Source organism: Mirounga angustirostris, unplaced genomic scaffold, assembly GCF_029215605.1.
Source record: "Mirounga angustirostris isolate CCGP_5_RB_7025 unplaced genomic scaffold, mMirAng1.0.hap1 SCAF_11, whole genome shotgun sequence".
NCBI lineage: Eukaryota > Metazoa > Chordata > Mammalia > Carnivora > Phocidae > Mirounga > Mirounga angustirostris.
The window spans coordinates 88212573-88239684 of NW_026991719.1; the positions used below are offsets into that span (position 1 = coordinate 88212573).

The following is a 27112-nucleotide window of genomic DNA, read 5'->3' on the forward strand; positions in this document are numbered from 1 at the left end:
TTTATTTTATTTTTTTAAAGATTTTATTCACCCATTTGACAGAGAGAGAGCACAAGCAGGGGGAGCGGCAGGCAGAGGGAGAAACAGGGTCCCCACTGAGCAGAGAGCCAAGGACCCTGGGATCATGACCTGAGCTGAAGGCAGACACTTAACTGACTGAGCCACCCAGGAGCCCTATTTTTATTTTTTAAATATTATTTATTTACTTGAGAGAGAGCAAGCACAAGCCGGGGGGGGCGGGGTGGGTGGGCGGGAGAGGGAGAAGCAGGCTTCCCACTGAGCAGGGAGTGCGACCCAGGGCTCTATCCCGGGACTCCAGGATCATGACCTGAGCCCAAGGTAGATGCTTAAACGACTGAGCCACCCAGGCGCCCCTATGTATATATTTTTTTATTTGCAGGATATTTTACAATGCTATGGTGAACAATATATGTGCTAAGTAATAGCTTCATTTTATAGATGGGGGAAAATGAGGTACACACAAAGAAAGATTTAAAATAAAATATTTCATTGGTTACCTCTTGATATGTCAGTGTTAAAGTTGATTCTAGTCATTGCTGTCAGTCTTCTAGGGCAGTTCTCTAGTCACTTGATGAAATATGTTTCTTCTAACTGCAATTTTCTGTTTAAGAGGAACAAAAACGGGTATTCAGAAAAAAATATTAGCTCTCATTTCTGAGGGGCCTGTGACAAAACAGTAGGATTGGTGAGGGTAGTAAATCACTCTGCAATGGGGTAAGGATTTGTATACCCCAGGAAAGAAGCAAAAACTTCTAAAGACTTGACTATGCAGCTAGTTCTCTTGCTTTACTACCTCTGTGGTCACTCATATTTTCTACTGTAATTAAATTCTGAGTATTTTTGCCCCTGAAATACTTCGATTTCATTCAGGTCATGTTTTGGACTTAGAGCTTTGCCTCTTAAAAGGGCAAGAAAATTGTACTTCAGTCAAAGTAATTTCTCATGTGCCACTCTATCTCTCATCTACCATATATTTAAGTGACAGTTTTCATTATACCTTTATAGATTGCACAATTTTGCTTGTGACAATTGGTCCTCTATTCTTGAATGAAGGAAATAACATTTGGAAAATACTAAAAGAATCTACCAGAAAAGATTGTGATTTCTGCTTTCCTGGAAGTATCTACAAGAGGATTAGAAAACCCCCTTTGTTTAGTCTATTTTAGTTGTAGACATCCTGCAAAACATGAGACTCTGGACTATGGCACTTTTTCCTAACTCTGTTTTTACAGCATCAGTATACCCTAGGTGTGTTGTTACATCTTGAATTTCCTCAACTCTTGTGGTGTGTTGTTACATCTTGAAATTTTCTCAACTCTTGTGGCTATGTAACTGATTGACTCTGCACTTCTGAATGTTCCTTCAATTAACCCTGATTCAACAGGTTGAAGCAAAGTCTTAGAAGTGCCACCAGGGTACAATATGTAAATGAATAGGTCCATTGAGATCAAAGATGTGATACACTTGGGTAAATAAGTGCCTATTTAACTTTTCAAGCCTTGAAACATTACAAAGTCAGGTCACATGAAAATAAAACTGAAAAAAGGAAACCCATGCTTTTTAGATCTAGAGAGTTAATTGCCTTATGAGTCCTAAATTTTTTACCTATAATTCTGACATGAGAAATTTGATATGTTTGTTGAGATTAACTTTTATATTGGTTTTTGGCACTGGGGTGTTAACCCTTTGCCTCCACATATCCTTGTACTTCTTCCCCTGCCCACTTGTATGCTGTCACAGGAAGTCTCCACATTCATCTGGTTTGTTAAAATCAATTTAAATGTGAGAAAAAAACAGGAAAATATTATTTTGAAGGGCTTTGTCTTTGCTTTTTATGAAACCAAATAATTATTTTAAAATTGAATAATTTTTTAATAAACTTATTAATATATCCCTTTTTTCCTTTTCTGTGTCTTCTATTCTTAGGGCCCTCCTGGTCCACCAGGACTTCCAGGACCAAAGGTAATTTTCTTTTATGTACATTTTTTATTTGGTGTGAATTCTTTCTGTTAGTGTCAATGAGATTTTAACTAAAACCTCTCTCTTCAGGGGAATATGGGCTTAAATTTCCAGGGACCCAAGGGTGAAAAGGTGAGTAAAGAAAAATGTTGATTATTCAGCCCTCAATTTTCTCCTTTCCTCATCATTTGAGCTCGTCTTTTTGCTTCTTGCATCTGACTTAGCTTACATTTTATATTATTGTCTGTGTAAATTATGAAATATTACTTTCTTATTAAATCTTGCAAACAGGGTGAGCAAGGTCTTCAGGGCCCCCCTGGGCCACCTGGGCAGATCAGTGAACAGAAAAGACCAATTGATGTGGAGTTTCAGAAAGGAGATCAGGTGAGTATGTAGAGAGGAAATCAATGAACATTTTGCTATAAAAGTGGCATTTCATTAAAATGCATTCATTATAAGTTGGAATATAATTATATGTGAAGGTACTTTAAAAATAAAAGAATTTGAGATAATTAAATATTTAAAGAGCTTTATTGAGATATAATTTACATACCATACAATTCACCCATTTAAAGTGTACAATTCTATTTTTTTTTGTATATTCACAGGGTAGTGAAACCATGACTACAATCTAATTTTAGACCATTCTCATCAGCCAACCTCTAAAACTCCATACCTATTTGTTGTCACTCTTCATTTCTCCCCAAACTCTCAGCCCTAGGCAACCACTAATCTACTTTTTGGCTCTGTAGATGTGCCTACTCTGATCACTTCATATAAATAGAATCATACAATATATGGTCTTCTGTTTCTGGCTTCTTCTACTTAGTATGTTTTCAGGTTCTTCCATATTGTAGCATGTATTATACTTCATTTCTTTTTACGGCTGAATAATGTTCCCTTGTGTGAATATTCCACATATTGTTTATCCATTTATCAGTTGATGGACATTTGGATTGTTTGCATTTTTGGCTATTATGAATAATGCATTCATGTACAAAATTAGGTCATGGTAAGGTGGATGGTCATTGTCTTAGATGACTGTCTTCTCTACATTTCACTGATATACAAAGAGTATTATTCTATAAACCCTTGTTGTGTTTAGAAGTAATTATCTGATACCTTGCTTCTACTAGAGTAGATGAGATCATACATATCTTTTATAGCATAGTGACCCACCCTTGAACAAAGTGTGTACATTGTTGTTTCACTTTAAATGCTAATAATAAAGTTAAGAATAAAGGACAAATTGTATTGAAACTCTACCATCAATATGGATTTGGGTCGTTTAATTCTCTGCCAAATATATGTGTGTTATATGGCCCCTATATCTCCTAGTTTTAGGTATTCTTGCTTTTTATAAAATGTATCATTAATAATTTAATTTTAAGTGTTGTCTTTTTATTTACCTCAAAACTCAGCTTGTACATACATTAGAAATGAACTGAAGTAAGCAAAGATGGCTCTTGGTTCTTTTGCCTAGCAGATTTCAACTTTGAATTAGAAACATCCTGTTATCTTTAGTTATACTGCCTGAGTCTATAGTACAGTTTGTTAAAAGTATTCTTAGCTAGCTCTAGTATTAATGTTGCTTTCCTTTCCCCTACTACTGCATAGGGACTTCCTGGTGACCGAGGACCTCCTGGACCTCCAGGGATACGTGGTCCTCCGGTAAGTCACCTAAAATTCTTTAATGTCATTTAATGTAAATTGGTATTGATACATAGCACTCCATGAACCAGTATAAAACTACTTTTGTGTGTACAGGGTCCTCCAGGTGGTATGAAAGGTGAGAAGGGTGAGCAAGGAGAGCCTGGCAAAAGAGTAAGTATTATGACCACTAATTCTCTTTGCAAAAGATTTTAAATGTGTGTTTGTGTAATTTTATTCTTTCCTCTTAAATCCTACTTTCTTTGTCTCAAAATGTCATATTCAATTATTTATTACAATATTGAAGTCTGAAAAGTCTACTTAATAGTCCAAAGCAGGGATAAAGCTTGTTATATTCTTTAATCTCATACTTCCTAAATAACAAATTTATATTCTTGCATTTCTTTGAATCTTATAGGGTAAACCGGGTAAAGATGGAGAGAATGGCCAACCAGGAATTCCAGTGAGTAGATAAAGCCCGTCCCCTTCACCTCACCCCTCCCAAAATAGCAACATTTATATGTGGTTGTAGAGAAGCAGGATGGCAAACAGGCTTGGGTTTGGAAATAGTTACTATGAATGGAAATTACACTTTCTCTTTTGAATATTAATTTAAAATTTCTTTGTTAAAAAACGAAATTCAGATTTTTTAAGTCCAATTTATTGAGCTATAACTTGTATACAGTAAAATGAACCATTTTCAGCATACAGTTCTATGTGTTTTGGCAAACGCATACAGTTGTATAACCAGCTTTAAAATCAAAAACAGTTCCATCACCCTCAAAAGTTCCCCCAATGTTCTTTTATAGTCATCTTCTCCCCTACCACCCAAAGCCCCTGGCAGCATTTGATCTATTCTCCATCCCTATGATATTCCCTATTCCAGATTGTCATTTAAATGGAGTCATATTATATATAGCTTTTTGAATCAGGATTCTTTCACATAGCATAATACATTGTACTGTTTATCAATACTTCATTCCTTTTATTGCTGAGTAGTATTTGATTGTAGGAATGTACCAAGGTTTGTTTATCCATTTATCCACTGGAGGATATTTTGGTTGTTTCTGGTTTGGGCCATTATGAATAAAACTGCTCAAAACATTCACATACAGTATTTTGTGTGAACATAAGTTTTTTCAATAAAAGTTTTTGACAGATCATTCTAATTACTACAAAATAAAGAGGAAAATTTAAACATGCAAGTCTAGGAACATTATTTTAATCAGCCTCAGTATCAAGAGTATGCACAGTAGATGTTAAAAGAGGTTTTCAAGGACAGAAAATTTGATGAAATTTTGGAGACCATTCTGAAGGAAAGCAGTAATTCTTAACAAGCCCTAAGTTGAAAGTATTAAAATCAGATAAATTGGTTTCCAGATGATTTTGCTAAACAGGTAGTCCTCAATTTGTAAACTCTATAATCACAAATTACTTTAACATAAAATGGCGTAAGGAGGTAAATTTAGGGCCTTACCTCCTGACAGATTGGTCTTTGTTTCATGATTTAGGCAGCCATGATGGTCAATAATTGCCTCGGATTGTTTTTTGACAGATATCTTCAGGGAAAAGACTGTTCTCTGTTTTCACTGGAAAAACTCAAGTCAGATCAAATAAATATAGTCACCAGACAGGTCAAATAATGACAACTCTTTGGGAATAGGTCTTTGAAGAAGCTCCATCCCTGTTCTTTCCCTTCCATTTGCTGCTAGGCTGCTGGTTTTCACCTTGATTGTGAGCTGTTGGTTTTCAAGGATACCATTCAAGGGGCTAAGGAAGGGTGATGGGACTAGAGCAAGATAAAACGCTACAAAGCTCTGTGGTCTTACCAAGATTAAGTCATTTTGTTTTCCCCAACAAATACTTCCTGGATTGCTATAAGCCTTTGGTTAATTTCTAGTGTTCTAAAAAAGTTGACTCTGACCATTTTTGCCAATGTTCTTTGTTGCTTTTATGGAGGAGAGGGTGTTTAGACATCCTTACTCCACCATTTTTGCTGATGTCACCCTGATCTCTGTATTTTAAAGGGTTTGCCTGGTGATCCTGGTTACCCTGGTGAACCAGGAAGGGATGGAGAAAAGGTAAGAATTTTAATACTTTGAAGTGACCGGTTTTATTCTACTTAACATAATCCTTTTCTTTCCCAAGGTTGAGTTCTAAATGAAAAAGTTCTTAATAACTAGCTTTTATATTCAAAACATACCTTCTTTATTCATCTTTTGGTGTTGCTCCTTTTTCTTTTGTATCATTTCCTCTAAATTTTCATTCATTGTCCTAAATCACAATACATGTGGTGGAAATACATGAAGAACTGTTTAACTTTAGCATTTCCATTGTAAAAAGTTGGTGCCTTCATTTTGAGCATGTATTGGCAAAACTTTTGTTCTCTAGAAAGTGGAAGATTCAGCACTATTTTAGTGAGGTCCTTATACTAAAAAGGCTTGTAGCTGTGAATTTAGAATGTCTCCACTACACATTTCCATTCTCTGTGCAATTATTGTCTGAAAGTCTGTGGCTAATTCTTTGTCACTTTTTTTTTTTCCATTTGGCTATACAGCCTGACTGAAGGTCATTTATTTAGTCATCTATTTTAAAAAGTGACTTTGAAAAAAAAAGTGACTTTTAAAGAATGTGTGAAGCCCACATTTCCTTTATTTATAGCAGACCACAAAAATATCCAGTTTTCCAATCTCTGTGGTCTCTAATTGCTTTATATGAAAACCAATACTAAAAAGCTTTGTTTTGCAGGGCAAGGAGGAAATGGTGTTACAAACTTGAATGTACCCAGAGGGTGCATTTTTTTTTTTTAAAGACTCTTTTGTTTTTTTAAAGATTTTATTTATTTATTTGAGAGAGAGAGAATGAGAGACAGAGAGCACGAGAGGGAAGAGGGCAGAGGGAGAAGCAGACCCCCTGCTGAGCAGGGAGCCCGATGTGGAACTCGATCCGGGGACTCCAGGATCATGACCTGAGCCGAAGGCAGTCGCTTAACCAACTGAGCCACCCAGGCGCCCGAGGGTGCATGTTTTAATGGAGATCATAAATACTCAGAGAACAAGATTTTTTTTTTTTTCAAGTAGTAAGTGAAGTGATAGGACTAATTCTTTAAACTAAATGAAGCTTTTAGATAGATGAAGAGTTCCTATGAACAAGTCTAGAACAAGAATAGAGGTCTGAGAGAGATCTATCCTTAGGTCTTGGCCAATAGAATAACAGTTGCATACTGTGTTTTTCGTGCTGTTGTAGCTACTGGTTTAGAGTAACCGTTTTGTCTCTGAATTTGTCTTTCATTAGTTTCTAAGAGGTAACCCACAAAAGCAATTATAATTAATTAGCTGTTGCTGATTGTAGTTAAGTCCATCAGCTCTAAAATATCTGTCACCAATGGAAATAACACTAAATTTATGCCCTTGACAAATTTTGTTAAAAGAAACATGGCTAGATGTAAAAAAATATAACAATTTTAACGGATTCTAGTGGTACCAATTTTTTTTCAGTGTCTTCTTTATAGAGTATTTATACTTTGCTAGAAAATAGGAATATTAAAATCAGAGGATGTTGCATCTAGAAATACCTTAGAAGTCTGGTCTATATATAAGGCAGATAAATTCATTGATTTGATCAAGATCGTGTAGCTAGTAAATCTGAGACAACATCACCGGTCTTCCTAGTCTTATTTCAGTACCATCTCATTACCTCAAGTTGTATTTCTCTTTGAGATATTTTATTATGGATTCCTGGGTCTTTATGAAACTTAGTTATCTGCTATGTTTTTAAGGAAATCGATGTTTTCATGTGATTTTTACTAATCTACTTTACACTTGTATTAAACAGGGCCAAAAAGGTGACATTGGCCCAACTGGGCCTCCTGGACTTGTAAGTTTTTTTTTAGTCTTCATTTATCAGATTTATGAATGCATTTTTATTTTTGTGCCTTAATATCCTCTGTACCTTTTCCTCGTAAAACACAAAATTCCAAGTCATTAGTAACTTTTACTGGCTTAAAAGTCTACATCTAAAAACTTCAGTAATGTTGACCTCAATGTCTTTGTATTGTTCTGCCTGTATATTACTTCTCCATAGTAAAGATCCAAAATTATGGCATTGGGTTGTTTTGCATCATGATTGCCAAATTATTTCTCAAGTAACCAGCAGGTGGTGCAGGTGTTGCTTATAAGGGTTCAATAAAGAAACTTGGGAAACAAGCAATTGGCCCTTTCCCCTGCAGAGCTCTGGAAACATGGATTTGGTCTTAATAGGTTTTCTCAATTTGTAATTGTCTGATTCACACCTCTTTCTTCCTTGGGTATGTGCTTTCTAGGGGCTCTTAATCAAATGTAGGAAACTGCTCTATGAAAAATTAATTTGGGGGTTTACAGATTTTGCCATGTTTGCATTCACCACAGAATTTAAGTCAAATGTATTTCCAATCTTAATAAAAATAAAATATCATTGCTACAGTTTGACATACTGGCTTTCCTTTGGTTGAAATTTGGTAAGACTCTGGGTTTTATACTGCGTTGAATCTGCAAAGGTGCAAGTGTCATAATGTCTGTATGTTCAGACGTTTGAGTAACATTAATTCTTGCTGTCTATAATCAGTCTCAGATATTGATACTTAGTACTTAACAAATCTAATGAGGATATACTTAAAGATCTTAGACAATTTTTATTCACTTTCATTTTAAAATCAGAATTTTCATTCTCTGAGAAATAGTTCCTTTATAAAATGAGATGATAACATTTTGATAAATATCAGAAGAAATGAAAATTTTGAGAATGCAGTCCTATCCAGCAGCTCACTTTCCCTTTTGAACTATCATCTCCATTCTAGGTCCCACAACTTTCAGTCTCCTTTTGTCTGAATATTTCTTCTATCCAATAGAACCAGGATGAAATATTGCACTTTGCCAGTAGGTGTTGATTTGTACTTCAGTCCAACAGTCTCTTAAATCTAAAGCTTAATTATCATTATAGCTCCATGAGATTACTTTCTTTATATTTCAATTATTTAACATGAAATTCTTTAGACACTGAGATTCTAAGACCAAGAGAAAAGGAATGATCAGTTAGTTGATTCTAATCAATAAAGCCATCCTAAAAGAGATGAGTTTGTTTCATTTTGTTTTAGAGGAAGAAAGAAATGTGGGTTGTTAAAGGGAAAGATTGGGAGAAGGCATTATAGATATTTGAAACGGCATATTCAGAGGGAAAGGCAAGAATGTGCAAGATGCATGAAGTGGTTATAATCAGACCTCACTCTCCTAAAACTTCACTGCTAGAAATAATAGGAGATGAAATAGGTGAGAGAGGTCTTGGAAGTGAGAAGAGATTTGACAGAGTCCAGGGTGAAAAGTAGCATCAGACATACTAAGAAGTAGTGAGCAATTTTGAGTCCTTAAATAGGATAGCTAACACAGAGAAATTGATTTTTGAAGAAGTATATTCTAGCAGTAGATTTGGATGGAAGGGGAGAAGCTCCGAGGTGCTTCTGTTAGTCCAAGTGTGAGATGGGCATAGTAGCTGTGGCAACAGGAAAGAAGGAGGCAAATTAGAGACACATTTTCAGTAAAGAATTATTAGGCTTAGGTAACTGGAATGAATTGAATGTGATAAGAGAATTCAAAAATAATTCTACTTCCGTAAGCCTGGGGCTCAGGAGGGTGGTAATATTATTACTGGTATTAAACAGTTTCTAATCAGTTGAAGGATAGGAGTGATACAGAATGTGACTGATAATCTGTGTAGTAGTCTTGATGATTTTGCACTCAGAGCTTTGTGAAAATGATGGCACTGTAATCGTATGTAGCTGCTAGATTATTTTTAGGAGAACAGGCCTCTTCCTCTTTGAGTTCCTTAATTTTTTTCTTTCATAATAAAGGTAATTCCTAGGCCTGGGACTGGCGTAACTGTAGGGGAAAAAGGAAACATTGGGTTACCCGGCTTGCCTGGAGAAAAAGGAGAGCGAGGACTTCCTGGAATACAGGGTCCACCAGGCCTTCCTGGACCTCCAGGTAAAAGAGACTGTACTTAATGTTCTTGTGTTTATAGCATCTTTGCTAATTCACATGTCCAGTATTATCGTACTAGTTCCAGGATGAGCATAGCAGTAGGAGACATGAGTATCTTTTAATTGACAGAAACTTCTCAACTCATACTGTAGCCTTTCTCACCAAATTTCTCACCTGTACTTTATTTTTTTTTTTTTAAAGATTTTATTTATTTATTTGAAAGAGAGAGAATGAGAGAGAGCACATGAGACGGGGGAGGGTCAGAGGGAGAAGCAGACTCCCTGCCGAGCAGGGAGCCTGATGTGGGACTCGATCCCAGGACTCCAGGATCATGACCTGAGCCGAAGGCAGTCGCTTAACCGACTGAGCCACCCAGGCGCCCCTGTACTTTATTTTTTTAAATTTTATTTTATTATGTTATGTTAGTCACCATACAATACATCCTTAGTTTTTGATGTAGTGATCCATGATTCATTGTTTTCGTATAACACCCAGTGCTCCATGCAGTACGTGCCCTCCTTAATACCCATCACTGGGCTAACCAATCCCTCCTCCCCCCTCCCCTCTAAAACCCTCAGTTTGTTTCTCAGAGTCCATAGTCTCTCATGGTTCATCTCTCCCTCCGATTACCCCCCTTCATTTTTCCCTTCCTTCTCCTAATGTCCTCCATGCTCTTTCTTATATTCCACAAATAAGTGAAACCATATGATAAATGACTTTCTCTGCTTGACTTATTTCACTTAGCATAATCTCTTCCAGTCCCATCCATGTTGATGTAAAAGTTGGGTATTCATCCTTTCTGATGGCTGAGTAATATTCCATTGTATCTATGGACCACATCTTCTTTATCCATTCATCTGTTGAAGGGCATCTTAGCTCTTTCCACAGTTTGGCTATTGCAGACATTGCTGCTATGAACATTGGGGTGCATATGGCCCTTCTTTTCACTACATCTGTGTCTTTGGGGTCAATATCCAGTAGTGCAATTGATGGGTCATAGGGTAGCTCTATTTTTAATTTTTTGAGGCACCTCCACACTGTTTTCCAAAGTGGCTGTACCAACTTGCATTCCCACCAACAGTGTAAGAGGGTTCCCCTTTCTCCACAACCTCTCCAAGGTTTGTTGTTCTTGCCTTGTCAATTTTTGCCATTCTAACTAGTGTAACGTGGTATCTCAATGTGGTTTTGATTTGAATTTCCCTGACGGCTAATGACGATGAACATTTTTTTCATGTGTCTGTTAGCCATTTGTATGTCTTCTTCAGAGAAGTGTCTGTTCATATCTTCTGCCCACTTTTTGACTTGATTATTTGTTTTTTGGGTGTTGAGTTTGAGAAGTTCTTTATAGATCTTGGATACCAGCCCTTTATCTGTAGTGTCATTTGCAAATATCTTCTCCCATTCTGTGGGTTGCCTCTTTGTTTTGTTGACTGTTTCCTTTGCTGTGCAGAAGCTTTTTATCTTGATGAAGTCCCAAAAGTTCATTTTTGCTTTTGTTTCACTAGTCTTTGGAGATGTATCTTGAAAGAAGTTGCCATGGCCGACGTCCAAGAGGTTACTGCTTATGTTCTCTCTAGGATTTTGATGGATTCCTGTCTCACATTGAGGTCTTTCATCCATTTTGAGTTTATCTTTGTGTATGGTGTTAGAGAATGGTCGAGTTTCATTCTTCTGCATGTGGCTATCCAATTTTCCCAGCGCCATTTATTGAAGAGACTTTTTTTTCCATTGCATATTTTTTCCTGCTTTGTCGAAGATTATTTGACCATAGAGTTGAAGGTCCATATCTGGGTTCTCTATTCTGTTCCATTGGTCTATATATCTGTTTTTGTGCCAGTACCATGCTGTCTTGGTGATCACCGCTTTGTAATATAACTTGAAATTGGGCAACGTGATGCTCCCAGCTTTGTTTTTCTTTTTCAACATTTCCTTGGCGATTTGGGGTCTTTTCTGATTCCATGCAAATTTTAGGATTGTTTGTGCCAGCACTTTGAAAAATGTCATTGGAATTTTGATCGGGATGGCACTGAAAGTATAGATTGATCTGGGTAGCATAGACATTTTACCAATGTTTATTCTTCTGATCCATGAGCATGGAATATTTTTCTACCTTTTTTGTCTTCTTCAATTTCTTTCATGAGTGTTCTGTAGTTCCTAGAGTATAGATCCTTTACCTCTTTGGTTAGGTTTATTCCAAGGTATCTTATGGTTTTTGGTGCTATTGTAAATGGAATCGTTTCTCTAATTTCTCTTTCTACAGTTGCGTTGTTAGTGTATAAGAAAGCAACTGATTTCTGTGCATTGATTTTGTATCCTGCCACATTACTGAATTGCTGTATGAGTTCTAGTAATTTGGGGGTGGAGTCTTTTGGATTTTCCACATAAAGTATCATGTCATTTCCAAAAAGAGAGAGTTTGACTTCTTCTTTGCCAATTTGAATACCTTTTATTTCTTTTTGTTGTCTGATTGCTGTTGCTAGGACTTCTAGTACTATGTTGAACAATAGTGGCGAGAGTGGGCATCCTGGACGTGTTCCTGATCTTAAGGGAAAGGCTCTCAGCTTTTCCCCATTGAGGATGATAGTCACTGTGGGTTTTTCATAGATGGATTTTATGAACTTGAGGAATGTTCCCTGTATCCCTGTACTCTGAAGAATTTTAATCAGAAAAGGATGCTATATTTTGTCAAATGCTTTTTCTGCATCAATTGAGAGGACCATATGGTTCTTCTCTCTCCTCTTATTAATGTGTTCTATCACATTGATTGATTTGCGAATGTTGAACCACCCTTGCATCCCACTTGGTCATAATGGATGATCCTTTTAATGTATTGTTGGATACTATTAGCTAGGATTTTTTGAGGATTTTGGAATGCATATTCATCAGGGATATCGGTCTGAAATTCTCCTTTTTGATGGGGTCTTTGCCTGGTTTGGGGATTAAGGTAATGCTGGCCTCATAGAATGAGTCTGGAAGCTTTCCTTCTGTTCCTATTTTTTGAAACAGCTTCAGGAGAATAGGTATTATTTCTTCTTTGAATGTTTGTTAGAATTCCCCAGAGAATCTGTCAGGCCCTGGACTCTTGTTTCTTCAGAGGTTTTTGATCACTGCTTCAATCTCCTTACTGGTTATTGGCCTATTCAGGTTGTCAATTTCTTCTTGTTTCAGTCTTGGGAGTTCATAGGTTTCCCAGGAAGGCATCCATTTCATCCAGATTGCTCAGTTATTGGCATATAGTTGTTGATAATAATTTCTAATAGTTGTTTCTATTTCCTTGGTGTTAGTCGTGATCTCTCCCCTTTCATTCATAATTTTATTGATTTGAGTCCTTTCTCTTTTCTTTTGGATAGACTGGCCAGTGGTTTATTGATCTTCTAATTCTTTCAAAGAACCAGCTTCTAGTTTCCTTGATCTGATCTCTGCTCTAATCTTAATTATTTCTCTTCTAATGCGTGGCTTAGGCATTGTTGGTTGCTTTTTCTCTAGTTCTTTAAGGTGTAGAGTTAGTTGGTGAATTCGGGATTTTTCTATTTTTTTGAGTGAGGCTTGGATGGCAGTGTATTTCCCCTTAGGACCGCCTTTGTAGTATCCCGTAGGTTTTGGACCAATGTGTTTTCAATCTCATTGGTTTCCATGAATTGTTTAAGTTCTTCTTTGATTTCCTGGTTGACCCAAACATTCTTGAGCAGAGTGGTCTTCAGCTTCCAAGTGTTTGAATTTCTGCCAAATTTTTTCTTGTGATTGAGTTCCAGTTTTAAAGCATTATGGTCTGAGAATATGCAGGGAATAATCTCAGTCTTTTGGTATTGGTTGAGACCTGATTTGTGACCCAGTATGTGGTCTATTCTGGAGAAAGTTCCATGTGCTCTCGAGAAGAATGAGTATTCTGTTGTTTTAGGGTGGAATGTTCTGTATATATCTATGCAGTCCCTCTGGTCCAGTGTGTCATTCAAAGCTCTTATTTCTTTGGTGATTTTCTGCTTAGATGATCTGTCCATTGCTGAGAGTGGAGTATTGATTGAGGTCTCCTACAATTAATGTATTGTTATCAATATGACTCTTTATTTTGGTTAACAGTTGGCTTATGTAGATGGCTGCTCCCATGTTAGGGGCATAGATATTTACAATTGTTAGATCTTCTTGTTGTACAGACCCTTTAAAATGATATAGTGTCCTTCTGTGTCTCTAACTACAGTCTATAGTTTAAAATCTAATTTGTCTGATATAAGAATTGATACCCCAGCTTTCCTTTGAGGTCCGCTGGCATGGAAGATGGGTCTCCATCCCTTCACTTTCAGTCTGCATGTATCTTTAGGTTCCAAATGAGTCTCTTGTAGACAGCATATGGATGGGTCCTGTCTTTTTATCCAATCTGCAACCCTGTGTCGTTTTATGGGAGCATTTAGGCTGTTTACGTTGAGAGAGATTATTGAAAGATATGAATTTATTGTCATCATGTTGCCTCTGAAGACCTTGTTTTTATAGATTGTCCCTGTAAATTTCTTTTCTATATCACTCTTGGGGTCTTTCTCCTTTTATAGAACCCCCCCTTAATATTTCCTGCAGGGCCAGCTTAGTGGTCACATATTCTTTCAGTTTCTGCCAGTCGTGGAAGCTCTGTATCCCTGTATCCATTCTAAATGACAGCCTTGCCGTTTAAAGTATTCTTGGCTGCATGTTCTTCTCATTTGAATATGTCTGAATATGTCTTGCCAGGCCTTTCTAGTTTGCCAGGTCTCTGTGGATAGGTCTGACATTATTCTGAAGTTCTTCCCTCTGTACGTAAGGAATCTCTTCCCCCTAACTGCCCTTAAGATGGTTTCCTTGGTTCTAATATTTGCAAGTTTTACTATTACATGCCGGGGTGTTGGCCTGTTTTCCTTGATCTTGGGAAGGGTCCTCTCTGCCTCTAGGACACAAATGTTTGTTTCATTCCCCAGATTAGGGAAGTTCTCAGCTATGATTTGCTCAAATACATCTTCTAGTCCTCTCTCTCTCTCCATCCCCTCAGGGATTCCAATAATTCTGACATTGGGATGTTTCTTGGTGTCACTTACTTCTCTGATTCTATTTTCATGGATTCTGAGTTGTTTTTCCCTGGCCTCCTCTTTTCCCTTTTTATGTATTAATTCATCTTCTAGGTCACTAATTTGTTCTTCTGCCTCGCTTACCCTAGCTGTTAAGATTATCTAGATTAGATTGGATCTCATTGATAGCATTTTTAAGTTCTGACAATTCAGCTTTCATTTCTGCCCTTAGAGACTCCATGTTGCCATTAATTGATTTCTCCATTCTAGCTATTGTCTTCACAATTGCTAGCCTGAATTCCATCTCCGACATCTTGGTTGTATCTGAATCCATTTGTAAATCTGTGGCATAAGTCATAGTCTCTGAGTCTTTTCTATTTTGGGGGTTCCTCCTCCTAGTCATTCTGTTGAGGGGTGGTTGAGGGAATGTATAGAATCCAAATTATTGACCAGAACCCAAGCAAGATGCACCTGTTTTCTAGGGACCTTAGGGTTGCTGGCCTCTTGTTTTCCCAGGCTGTCTTCTGGAGGAGGGGCCTGCTGCACTGTTACTCGGGCAACCCTGTTTGGGCAGAGTTGCCCTGCCCCCAGTGGCAGCTCAGTGAAAACCATTTTTTTGCGGCTTTTGTTCTCTGGCAGCTTTCTGCGTCTCTTCTGAGAGTCAGAGCAGAAGAGACCATTTCCAACCCTCTGCCTCAGTCTGTTCTCCAGGCCACACTATCTCCGTTTCTGTCTGTGCTGCTATAAACTGCAGTTCCTGGGTTGTGCACCCCTCAGCAGTGCTCCCAGTCCTCACCTCCAGATCAGGGCACGTCTCTGCCTTTTGTGCTTCTAAAACCGCCAGCCGCCCCCAGTTAGGACAAGCAGCCCCGCCGCTCTGGTTTTCCATCCCGGGGGCTGCCCTAAAGTCCTTTCCCCACCACTACTGGTCTGTGAGTCTGTGCCCGGTCCCCAGTGCAGAGGATATCGCTCCCGGGCAGTGTAGGATCCCGATGGCTCAGCTCCCTCCCCCTTCCATTTATCCTCCAATATCTGTCCACAGAATCCCAGCTCCCTGCTTCGTACCTCAAAACCAACAGCCTGCGATATTCTGTTTGTAGAGATCCAGATCTATCTTCTCACATCTCAGGCTGATTTTGTGGGTGTTCAGAGTGGTCTGTTAGATATCCAGCTCAATTCCGGGGACCGGTTGGAATATGGTCCCCTACTCTTCCGCCGTCTTTTCTCGAAAAACTCACCTGTACTTTAAAAAAAGAAGCCAAGTCCATTTGATAGTTCCCTTTTACCCTAAAAATACCATTTCTACCTTTTATTATTAATAAATTACACCCAATGTTTCTGTGATCCCAAAATTAATCATTACATTTTTTATTCTGCTATGGAAAGGAATGCTATTCTAATAATGCCTAGTTTGATAAGATTTCCTGTATTAAAATAGTAAATGGCACTATCCACTTAGAATTCCAGAAATACCTGTTTAGAAATCCCCATAGTGATTTTTCTCTGCTATAAAATTTGGGGGCTCGGTACTGAGCGTTATGTCATTCCCTTATTGAAGATACACAATACATTTGTGTATTTGGCCATAGACTGAGTACCACCCTTGTCTAGCATGTTTATTTGGATGATCTCTAAAATGAAGAGATAGTATGGATTTATGAAAATATGAAAAGGCATCTGGCATAGCACCTGGCAAACATATATGTTTAATCAATTATTGTTCCCTACCCTTCAAAAATTTGACTAATGAAATATTAACATGAGATGAGTGACTCAGTGATCCCCCAAGGAGAAAGAATAAATGTAGGTCCTATTTCATTCTAAGTATGTACTTTGAATTTCTAATTTCAAGATAGTAAACTAAACACATACTATGTCTAGAAAATTCAGATAAGGAATTCTCCCAGGATGCAGCATTATAGAATTAGATCATATGAAAGAAAAATTAAGAGAAAAAGGATAAACCTAGAAGTTCCAAAATTTACTATGAAGGAGTTCAAGGAAAGAAAACATGAGCCCCTATGAAATGGTGTATGAATTACCAAACAAGAGTAAGATAATAGTAATACACAAATACATGATGACATATTGTAGGGACATTTTAGAATTTAAGGATAAAATGAAGCTCTTAAAAACTCTCTGAGGGAAAAGGCAGGCCACCTACAAAGCAGTGAGAGTCAGAGGAAGATAGTGGAGCATTTTCAAAGTGATAAAGGAAAATAACTATGAATTTGGGATTCTGTATTACATCAAACTGTTATTGTAGTGTGAAGATAAGCTACTTTGAAAGTTTACCACCTCCAGAACTTCTCTAAAGTAGTTACTGGAGGGTTTAGTCTAAGAAGGAAATGAATTCAGGATGAACTTGGGGGTGGGAATGGGTAAGATACAAGAACCAATGGTTAAGAAAGATATTTTGTGGAACTAAAATTATATACATTATTACCATAGGATGTAGTGATACAGAGAGAAGAGGGGGAAGTCAATCATAGGTTTTTTTGTCTTATTAGAGAGAATACTAATATTATTAACTCTAAGTTTTTAGAAAAATGTAAGTTTAAATACATAGGTCAAAATTTTAGTAGTAACCACTAGAGAAGAATATAAATAAAATGCATGACTTACACATCCTTTGAGAAAAGAAAATGACCAAAAATCTGGATCTACATAATACAAGTTAGAATTGGGACAAAACAGACACAGACAAACTTTGGTAAATAGAAAATAAAATATAAGATGACAAGAAGTCAAAAATAAATCAGTAATTCCAATAAATGTGAAATGACTAAGCACTGATTAAAAGACAAAAACTAAAATAAAATTGAAATAAAAAATACATACTGTGCATAATAGGCCTATTTAAAGTAAAAGGACATAATTTTTTTTTAAATAAAGCAGTTGAAAGATATTAGGCAAGCGCTATCTGAAAGAAAGCTGGTTTAACAATTCTAATATAGTATGAAATAGGATTCAATTCAAGAAGTACATTAAAAAGATATTTCATATGGACATTTCATAGATATAGACAAATTATACCACAATGATGTAAAAGTCATGAAACTTTATACATCTAAAAATACAGCTTTGAATATATAAAGTAAAAACTGATAAACTACAAGTGATAAATTGGTAAATCCCTAACATATTAAGGAGGTAAAAAATGAATCAGGATATAAATGATTTGAGCAACACAATCAAGCTGCATATGTGGGAGAAAGAAAAGCTGTGTGCGGCAGAGAATATACATTCTTTTCAAACTTACGTGAAACATTTACAAAAATCGGCTCTACTAGATCAGAAAAAAATCTTTCTTTTTTTTTAAGATTTATCTATTTATTGTTGAGAGAGAGAGGAGGTGCACGCGCATGCACACACACACACACACACAGGGGCGCAAGTAGGGGGAGGGGCAGAAGGAGAGAATCTTAGAGCAGACTGGAGCAGACTCGCCACTGAGTAGGAGCCTGGTGTGTGGCTGGATCCCACCACCCATGAGATCACAACCTGAGCTGAAACCAAGAGTTGGACACTTAACTGAACTGACTGAGCCACCCAGGCGCCCCCAGAAAAAATCTTTTAAAATTCTATGCAGGCTATGCTCTGTGACCACAGTGAAATGAAGTTAGAAATTAACAACAGAAAGCACCAAATACCTTTACATTTGTATATTAAAATGCACATATGTAAATAACTTTGGAGGTAAGGAAGAAACAAATGGAAATGACTAAATGCTAAACAACCTTATATCAAAACTTATTAAACATAGCCAAAGTGGTACCCTTAATTGTATTACAAAATTAAAAATACTAAAAATAAATGAGTTAATTTGAAAAAATAATAAGAACTGAAATAAGCATAAACAAAATAGAAGGAACAAGTTGATAAAGCTAAAAATAAGAATAAAATATGATCAAGAGAAAAGCAAGAGAAGTCACAAATAATATCAATAAAATATTATTACCATAAATACAATTATAAATTACAAGAAAACTATAAAACTCTATCAATGTATTGGAAATTCTAAATGAAATACACATTCCTCATGAAACAAAAAACACAATTACTAAAATTTTCCTGAGAAAGTAAAAAAACCTAAGTAGATTAATTACCATGGAAGATTTGGTAATGTTAAGGATTTCCATGAAAAAACATTGTATGGGTGGTTATATAGTTTTGTGGATGAATTCTACTAAGTTGTTGGGTGAATAATTCTGATATCTTACAAACTTTTAGAGCATTTTTTTTTTAAAAAGGACATTTAATTTATTTTATTTTTTAAAAAATTTTATTTATTTATTTGACAGAGAGAGAGATAGTGAGAGCAGGAACACAAGCAGGGGGAGTGGGAGAGGGAGAAGCAGGCTTCCCGCCGAGCAGGGAACCCGATGCGGGGCTTGATCCCAGGGTCCTGGGATCATGACCGGAGCTGAACGCAGACGCTTAATGACTGAGCCACCCAGGCGCCCCAGGACATTTAATTTAATAACATTGATACCAAACCATCAAGGAGATAGCACTAGAAATAATTATAATTCAATCTCATTTATGAGTGTAGAAACAACAATCCTAGATAAAACATCAGCAAATCAATTCAGAAATATATTAAATAATATGATGATGTGACCAACTAAATTTTACCTTAAGATTGCAAGGATGGTTCAACATTACTGTAATTGACTACTACACTGACAGATTAAAAGAGAATAGGCCGCTGTTTGCAAAGAAAACAGTCAATAAAATTCAATACCCATTCAATTTTTAAAAGGTAAAAAAGTTATCAAACTAAGTTTAAAAGGGAACTTGATGAAGCTCTCTGCTTCATATAGCAAGTGCAGGATTGTACAGAAAATGCCATACTTTTGTGGTAAAACATCAGAACATTCTCATTCAAATAAAAAATAAGATACACATACTCAGAGTTGCCTATACTGTTTGTCCTTACACTGGAGAGACCAGCTGGTACACTAGGTCTGGAAGAAAAACGAGGTGTAAGGATGGAACAAAACCCCAAATTTTAGTTATTCACAAACCCTATCATAATCTACCTAGAAAGCCTAAAAGAATCAAATGACAAATTACCAGAACTTAGAATGTTTGCAAGGTGGCCAGATATGATAGTTGCATACTTAAATATTATTTGCCTTTCTCTTCACCAGCAGTAAAAAAATTAAACATATAAGAAAAAAAATCCAGTTAACAATAGTAATAGCAATAAAATTCACAGGAGTAAATTAACCCATGAGTAAACCAAACCAAAGATGTGTAAGACCTTTTTTCAGAATTCTGTAAGAGATCATTAAATAATATAAAATTAATAAATAAATGGAGAGATACACTTAATTTTTCATATGAGAACTCAATATTATAAACAGGTGATTCTACCAAAATTTAATCTTTAAATTCAAATTAATCTCATTCAAAATTCTAGTATTTTTTTAAAATGAAACTGACAGACTGATTCTAAAATGCATTTAGAAGATAAATTTGTAAATCTAGTAAGGATGGTTTTTATTTATTTTTTCAACAAACATCTTTCATGAAGATAGAAGCATTTTATTTTCTTTTTTTATTTAAATTCAATTAGCCCACTTATAGTACATCATTATAAAGATGGTTTTTATTTTTTTTTGAAGATTTTATTTATTTATTTGACAAGAGAGACAGCAAGAGAGGGAACACAAGCAGGGGGAGTGGGAGAGGGAGAAGCAGGCTTGAGCCCAATGCGGGGCTCGATGCAGGGCTCGATGCGGGGCTCGATCCCAGGACTCCAGGATCATGACCTGAGCCGAAGGCAGTTGCTTAACGACTGAGCCACCCAGGCGCCCCTATAAAGATGGTTTTTAAAAAGAACAAAATGGGTATATTTTCCTTAGCAGTTTTGAAAACATTATTCAAATCATTTATAATTATAATGATTATTTTTATTATTATAAAAGGATGTGTTCATGATAGAAAAATAGTGCGGAAGAATGTCCAGAAATAGAGCCATGTTTGCATGAAAACTTTAGATGCCTCTTTTTCTCTTGCTAATGGCTTTCTAGTATTTCTTAGATTAAAAGATCATTGCATCAAAAAAAAAGATCAAAGCATCAAAGAAGAGCAGGTAGAGGGTTATCAGTACATTTCCAAAAGTAGTAAAGCTACCTTAAATTATTCTTTCTTACACTCAAACTGGTACTTACATTATTTAAAACTTTTCATGCTTTTCCATATGTCTATTCTCATAGAAAAAATAAGAACATAACTGGCATTATACATTAAAGGAAGATCTTATCATTATTTCTCATTGAGAACTAAAGTAATATCTCTAAAATAAGATCATTTTGATCACTTTAATTTTTTTTTTATCTTAGGGACTTCAGTTACCGGTCCTCCTGGCCCCCCTGGCTTTCCTGGAGAAAGGGGCCAGAAAGGTGATGAAGGTCCACCTGGAATTTCTATTCCTGGATCTCCTGGACTTGATGGACAGCCTGGGGCTCCTGGACTTCCAGGGCCTCCTGGCCCTCCTGGCCCTCACATCCCTCCTAGTAAGCTATACTTTTCTCCTTAAATTCTGTGGGTTTGGTTTTGTTTTCATTTGTAAGTGAATCCAGCTGAAGGTTGGCATTATTGTACTGCTTCTTCTACTTTTGATTTTTGGTGATTCTTTGATGTTTAAATTTTCCCTTCAAATTAACACCATTATTATATCTTCCTTTTGCTTATAGGTAGTTGTATTACTGCAGAGAAGTAACTGAAGATAGATCTTATTTTTCTAGCCTGTCAAGCTTTCTTTTTGTTTAGTCTTCTGGATATTTCACAACAATTAGTTTGCTATCCTTTATCTTGTCTCAGGTGATGAGATATGTGAAGCAGGCCCTCCAGGCCCTCCGGGATCTCCAGGTGATAGGGGACTCCAAGGAGAACAAGGAGTGAAAGGTTTGACCCCCATAGTCGTTCCTTCATTCTTTCAGATCTTCAGCCAAATGCCCTATATCCTCCACTCTACCTCAGTCACTCACTGTCATGGTCTTCCTCCCAAGACCATCTCATCACCAGTAATGCATACTTCCATAATCTTGATTTTATGAGTCCCATTTTCTGACCACTGTATCCTTTCTAGCTCACTACCTCTGATAATCTGACTCCAATATTACTTCAACCTCACCGATACCTTCCAACTTTGACTCTCCCTCAACCTTTTGATGTCCTTTCTTCCCTCTTAACCTATAAATGTCAGGATCAATCATTGTAAACGATCTCGTGTATAAACCCTTGCCTCCTTCGCTCTCCTCTCACTTCATTGTACTCACTTGGAACAAAAGCCTAGTTTTGGTAATTCTGAATTATCACATCTTCTGAGCCTACACCTTCTCTTCCCTCCTCAAATTTTTAACACCTCCCCTTCCATTCTCATGTTAAGATTTGGACCTTCTTCCTCTTCTACTGAGCAACTGAAGTAATAAGAGAATTTTCACAGATTACCACTACCACATTTACCCACCTACTTGCATCTGTGCACATATACTCTGCCTTCCTGCCTATTACTATCACTGCTCCTATCTAAAGCCAATTCTTCTATTTGAACAATGGATTCCATTCCCTCTTATGTTCCCAGGGATTTCATTCCAGAAATTCCTGCCTCTCCCACATTGTCAATTTTTCCGTTTTACTGGATCACTCCTGGCAGCATACAAATATACCTTTTTTCACCCATCTAAAAAATACCTTATCATAATCCCACTTTCCCTGCCAGATCCTGCTTTATTCCTCTGCTCCCATTGCTGCAAAACCCCAGAATTTTCTACTCACTATCTCTGGATACTCTTCACTCCAATCAAAATTTTACTGCCTGATCCACCACTCCACAGGTGCTGTTTTTGTCCAAGTCACCAGCAGCCTATACCCTGCTAATCCAAATATCAAGTCTCAGTTCTTTTTTTTTTACTCAATTTTTCATCTTTAAACACTTTCCTCACTTGTCCTGATTTTCTTCATACCTCCTTGGACTATTATATATATATATTAGATATAGAGGTAGTGATAGAGATAGATATGTCTATATATATCTCTTTCTGTATATTTGTCTCTCTATATATCTCATTCTCTCTCTCTCTCTCATATATCTCATTCCCTCTCTCAATGTATCTATATAATCTCCCATGTAACTACCATCTAAATCAAAATATAGAACTTTTCCAGGACTCTGGAAGACTCTTGTGCCCCCTAGTCAGCACTCCCAAAAGTAACCACTATTTTATCCTCTATCATATATTAATTTGCCTAATCTTGAACTTTGTATAAATGGAATCATACAGTATGGGCTCTTTTATGTCTAATTCTTTGGCTCAATATTATGTCTGTAGGATATACCTATATTTTTGTTTGTAGCAATATTTTTCACTGTTCTTTGGTATTCATTGTATCAATATACCTAAATACTCTAATGTTAATGGACATTTGGTCTAGGGCTATTATAAGTAAAGGTGCTATGAACATTCTTATACATATATTTTGTAGGACATAAATTTCTGTTGTGTATATACCTGTGAATGGAATTGCTGGGTTATAGGGGTAGGTGCAGGTTTTGTTTCCATAGATACCACCAAACCATTTTCCAAAGCGGTTTTAGTCTCCAATTACCTGATGAGTTACTGATGCTGAGCCTCTTTTCTTTTCTTTTTTTTTTTTAAGATTTTATTTATTTATTTGAGAGAGAGAGAATGAGAGAGAGCACATGAGAGGGGGGAGGGTCAGAGGGAGAAGCAGGTTCCCTGCTGAGCAGGGAGCCCGATGCGGGTCTCGATCCCGGGACTCCAGGATCATGACCTGAGCCGAAGGCAGTCGCTTAACCAACTGAGCCACGCAGGCGCCCCTGAGCCTCTTTTCTTATAGTTCATGTATTCTCTTTGTAAAGTGCTTTTTTCCTATTTTTAACTGGAAATTAAAGAAATCCAATCTTTAATGTCCTCTTTTATGGTTAGTGTTATGTTCTATTTTAGAAATCGTTGCTTATCCCAAGAACCTGATGATATTTCTGTGTGTTTTCTTCTAGAAGCTTTATTATTTTGACTTTTATATTTTGATCTTTCATCTGTCTTCAAGTAATTTTTGTGTATAGTTTGAAGTGGGCATCAAAGTTTTTTTCCCCATATGAATATCCAATTGACTCAATATTGTAGTACAAAAGACTGTCATTTCTCCAATGAGTTGCATTAGCACTTTCCTTGTAAATCTTATGACACTATATGTATTAGTCTGTTTCCGACCTCTCTATTTTGTTAATTGTTCTATTTGTTTCTCTTTCCACCAATGCTAGACAATCTAAATTATTGTAGCCTTATAGTAAGTCTTGGCTTAATTTGCATTTCCATATGTATTTTAAATTTATCTACCCAACGTTTAATTTTGGAATGCCCCGAGTATTTTAGTCCTTGTTCCTTTTCTGTATTTGAACTCAATTCAGTCAGTCTCATGACTTTAAATACCACCTATTTGCCAGTGACTTTCAATTTCAAATTTAAGTCTTTTCCTCTAGATTGTATATCCAACTGTCTACTGGACATTTTGAACTTGACATCTGGATCAAGTTAAAGTCCTGATCTCTGCTACCTCCTCCCCCATAATTTTACCACTTATGTCTTCCCTTTTTTAAATGCAGGCCACCCTAGCTTTTTGGTTGCTTGGGCTGAAAACCTTGGAGTCATCTTTGATTCTCTTCTTCTTTTGTATTCCATGTATGATCCATGAGAAAATCCCATGAGCTCTACTTTCAAATATACCCAGAATCTAACCAACTCTCCTCATCTTCATTGCTGTAACTCTGGGATGAGCTGTCATCTCTCCTAGATTACTACAGCAATAGCCACTTAAATGATTATGCTATTTCTATCATTGCACATCCATTCTGTCCTCAATATAGCAGCCAGAGACATCCATTTCAAACTTAAGTCATATCATCTTGCTTTTCTGTTTATATTTTTTTTACTGGATTCTCATTTCACTCATAGTAAAAGCCAGGCTTTATGGTGGCCTATGTGACGTTTTATGATATGCCACTCATTATAACCTGTGAACTGTCTGATCTGCTTCCCCTTCCTCTCTCTACTCCAGCAATCTGGTCTCCTTGATGTTTCTTGAATAGGCCAAACATGGCTAGTCTTTCTTCCTAGAGTACCTCTCCATTCATTAGGCACATGCCACATTCTTTAAGATTTTATCATATCTCATCATCTCATTTGACCACCCTATTAAAATTGTAAACTGCCACCCATCCCTAGCATGTCTAATCGCATTTACCCAGGTGTATTTTTTCTATAAACATAACACCTTTTGATACACACACACACACACACACACATATATATGTAAAATATATATATAAATACTTGGCTACCTTCATTGTTTATTATCCCTTTCCACTGGTAGAATGGGAACACCATGAAGGCATGGATTTTTGCCTGTTTTATTTGTTTTGCCTGTTTTGTTTTGTCTGTTTTGTTTACCACTATATCATAGATACCTGGAACCAGTACTTGGCAAATAATAAGCACTTGGCAAATATTTATCAAATGAGCTGATTCTAATATAGGCTTCTCTAAACTATACTGTTGGGTAGGAATGTTGTCCCTTGGTGCTAACTTCTTTAGAACTTATCTAAAGGACATAGACACACCCCTTTGAGTAAAATTTGTTTCTCAATATGCTTTTCTCTAGGTGACAAAGGTGACACCTGCTTCAACTGTATTGGAACTGGTGTTTCAGGGCCTCCAGGTCAGCCTGGTCTGCCAGGTCTTCCAGGTCCTCCAGGTAAAACATTCTGCCTCAGGCAACCTTGTAACAATATTTCTTGGCTAGATTTTAGTGAGCTCAGTTTTATAATGATGCCAGTTTCTCATTTTATAGCAAGTCTCTCATATCCATAAATAATTAAATATGAAATGCCTCTATCTGTTACAAAATAAATTATGCTCTTGTTTCTAACACCTGAAGCTACCAGTATTTTCTATTAAAGCATTTTGACAATATTATTCCAAGAAAATTATCTTCCCTGTTTTCCATATGGTGAGGAAAATAATTCATACAGAGTCAAACTTCTTTCTTCCAAAAATCTGGGGGAAAAGCTCATAATGTCTGGCCCCTGAGTGTAGTTTCCAGTGGCAGAGCTTCTAGTCTTTGGGGATGTATCACATGTTGTCATTAAGGGACAGGGCTTCTACTGTAGTTTGGCAACCAGCTGCCCATATTCCTCTTTCTATATATAGCTCCTCCTTTCCTGTTTCCAGTCCAAATTATATTTGATATCGATCAGACCCACAACTCTCTCTCAAGTGCCTCTTGGGATATCCCAATATTATATCTCTTGAAATCATACTTTATGTTTGTGTCAGGGCTGAGAGTAGACAGATCTCTTACCTTTCTGTCTAGTATGTCTGCCAAAGAAACTAATTCATTTAGCACTTGGAGATAGATTTTTAACAGGTCTTATAGCTGCCACTGGAAGTTAATAATCTAGCCTTGTACCTCCAGTCTAGTGGTTTTCAAACTTGGGAGTACATTGGAGTTACCTGGAGGACTTGTTAAGAACCCATATTGCTGGGTCCCACCCCCCTAAAGTTTCTGATTCAGTAGATCTGGTGTGGGGGCCCAAGAATTAGCATTTCTAACCAGTACCCAGGTAATGCTGATACAGCTGATTGAGGGACCCATTTTGAGAACCATTTCTTTAGTTATATTTCCTCTAGTCTTTGGGCACCAAATGTTTCTCATAAACCAAATTTTATGAAGTAGTAAACCAAAGAAAGGACTCATAAGGATCTGGGAAATTTGTTTAGGTCAGAACAAAAAAAGATACTCATACTGTGTGTCCTTATCTCTTTCTCCGCTTGGGAATAGGATGGTTACAGGAGCCTTAGCACCTCTGTGCCTAGCAATTGGTCACTGTGAGCTCTGAGAGGCATTGTAGTTGGAAACACCTAAGGATATAATATTGTATAGATTCACCTAAAAGAAAGGATGATTTGCTCATTTTGAGAGCATAAAATAGGAAAACAAAAATGTGACTTGTTAAATGTGATTGAATGGGGTTCTTATTTTAAAACTTGACTTCCTGACTTGATGATTTTTATATGAGCTTTGTCAGGGGCTCAGGGTCAAAGTTCACATTATTGTGTGTGTGTGTGTGTGTGTATGTATGTGCATGTATTAGGATCTCTTGGTTTCCCTGGACAGAAGGGAGAAAAAGGACATGCTGGTCTAACCGGTCCCAAAGGATTAACAGTAAGTTTTGAGTATATTATAGAACAACAACAACAACAACAAAAAAACTAGAAGAAATCCATTTACACTTTGGTTTTCTCTTGTGGATATATATAATAAAAGAAATTTAGTTCTTCTATTAATTTGTGTTGTTTTTCATTCCTTGATTCTCCCTGACTCACATGCCTCACTTTGTTCTTAGCTTTG

The 27112-nt window shown here is 36.7% G+C and overlaps 1 protein-coding gene across 1 annotated transcript in view; it reads left to right on the forward strand.

Annotated features, from left to right (window-relative positions):
• The window catches only part of COL4A5 (collagen type IV alpha 5 chain), a 224561-nt gene that overhangs the window by 120712 nt on the left and 76737 nt on the right, over positions 1 to 27112 (forward strand). Inside the window, exons 11-23 of the mRNA XM_045881390.2 lie at positions 1948 to 1983; positions 2071 to 2112; positions 2272 to 2364; positions 3598 to 3651; positions 3748 to 3804; positions 4049 to 4093; positions 5658 to 5711; positions 7465 to 7506; positions 9512 to 9644; positions 21022 to 21195; positions 21503 to 21586; positions 25364 to 25456; positions 26856 to 26926. Coding sequence (XP_045737346.1) covers positions 1948 to 1983; positions 2071 to 2112; positions 2272 to 2364; positions 3598 to 3651; positions 3748 to 3804; positions 4049 to 4093; positions 5658 to 5711; positions 7465 to 7506; positions 9512 to 9644; positions 21022 to 21195; positions 21503 to 21586; positions 25364 to 25456; positions 26856 to 26926 — 978 coding nt within the window. The remainder of the gene's footprint in view (positions 1 to 1947; positions 1984 to 2070; positions 2113 to 2271; positions 2365 to 3597; positions 3652 to 3747; positions 3805 to 4048; positions 4094 to 5657; positions 5712 to 7464; positions 7507 to 9511; positions 9645 to 21021; positions 21196 to 21502; positions 21587 to 25363; positions 25457 to 26855; positions 26927 to 27112) is intronic.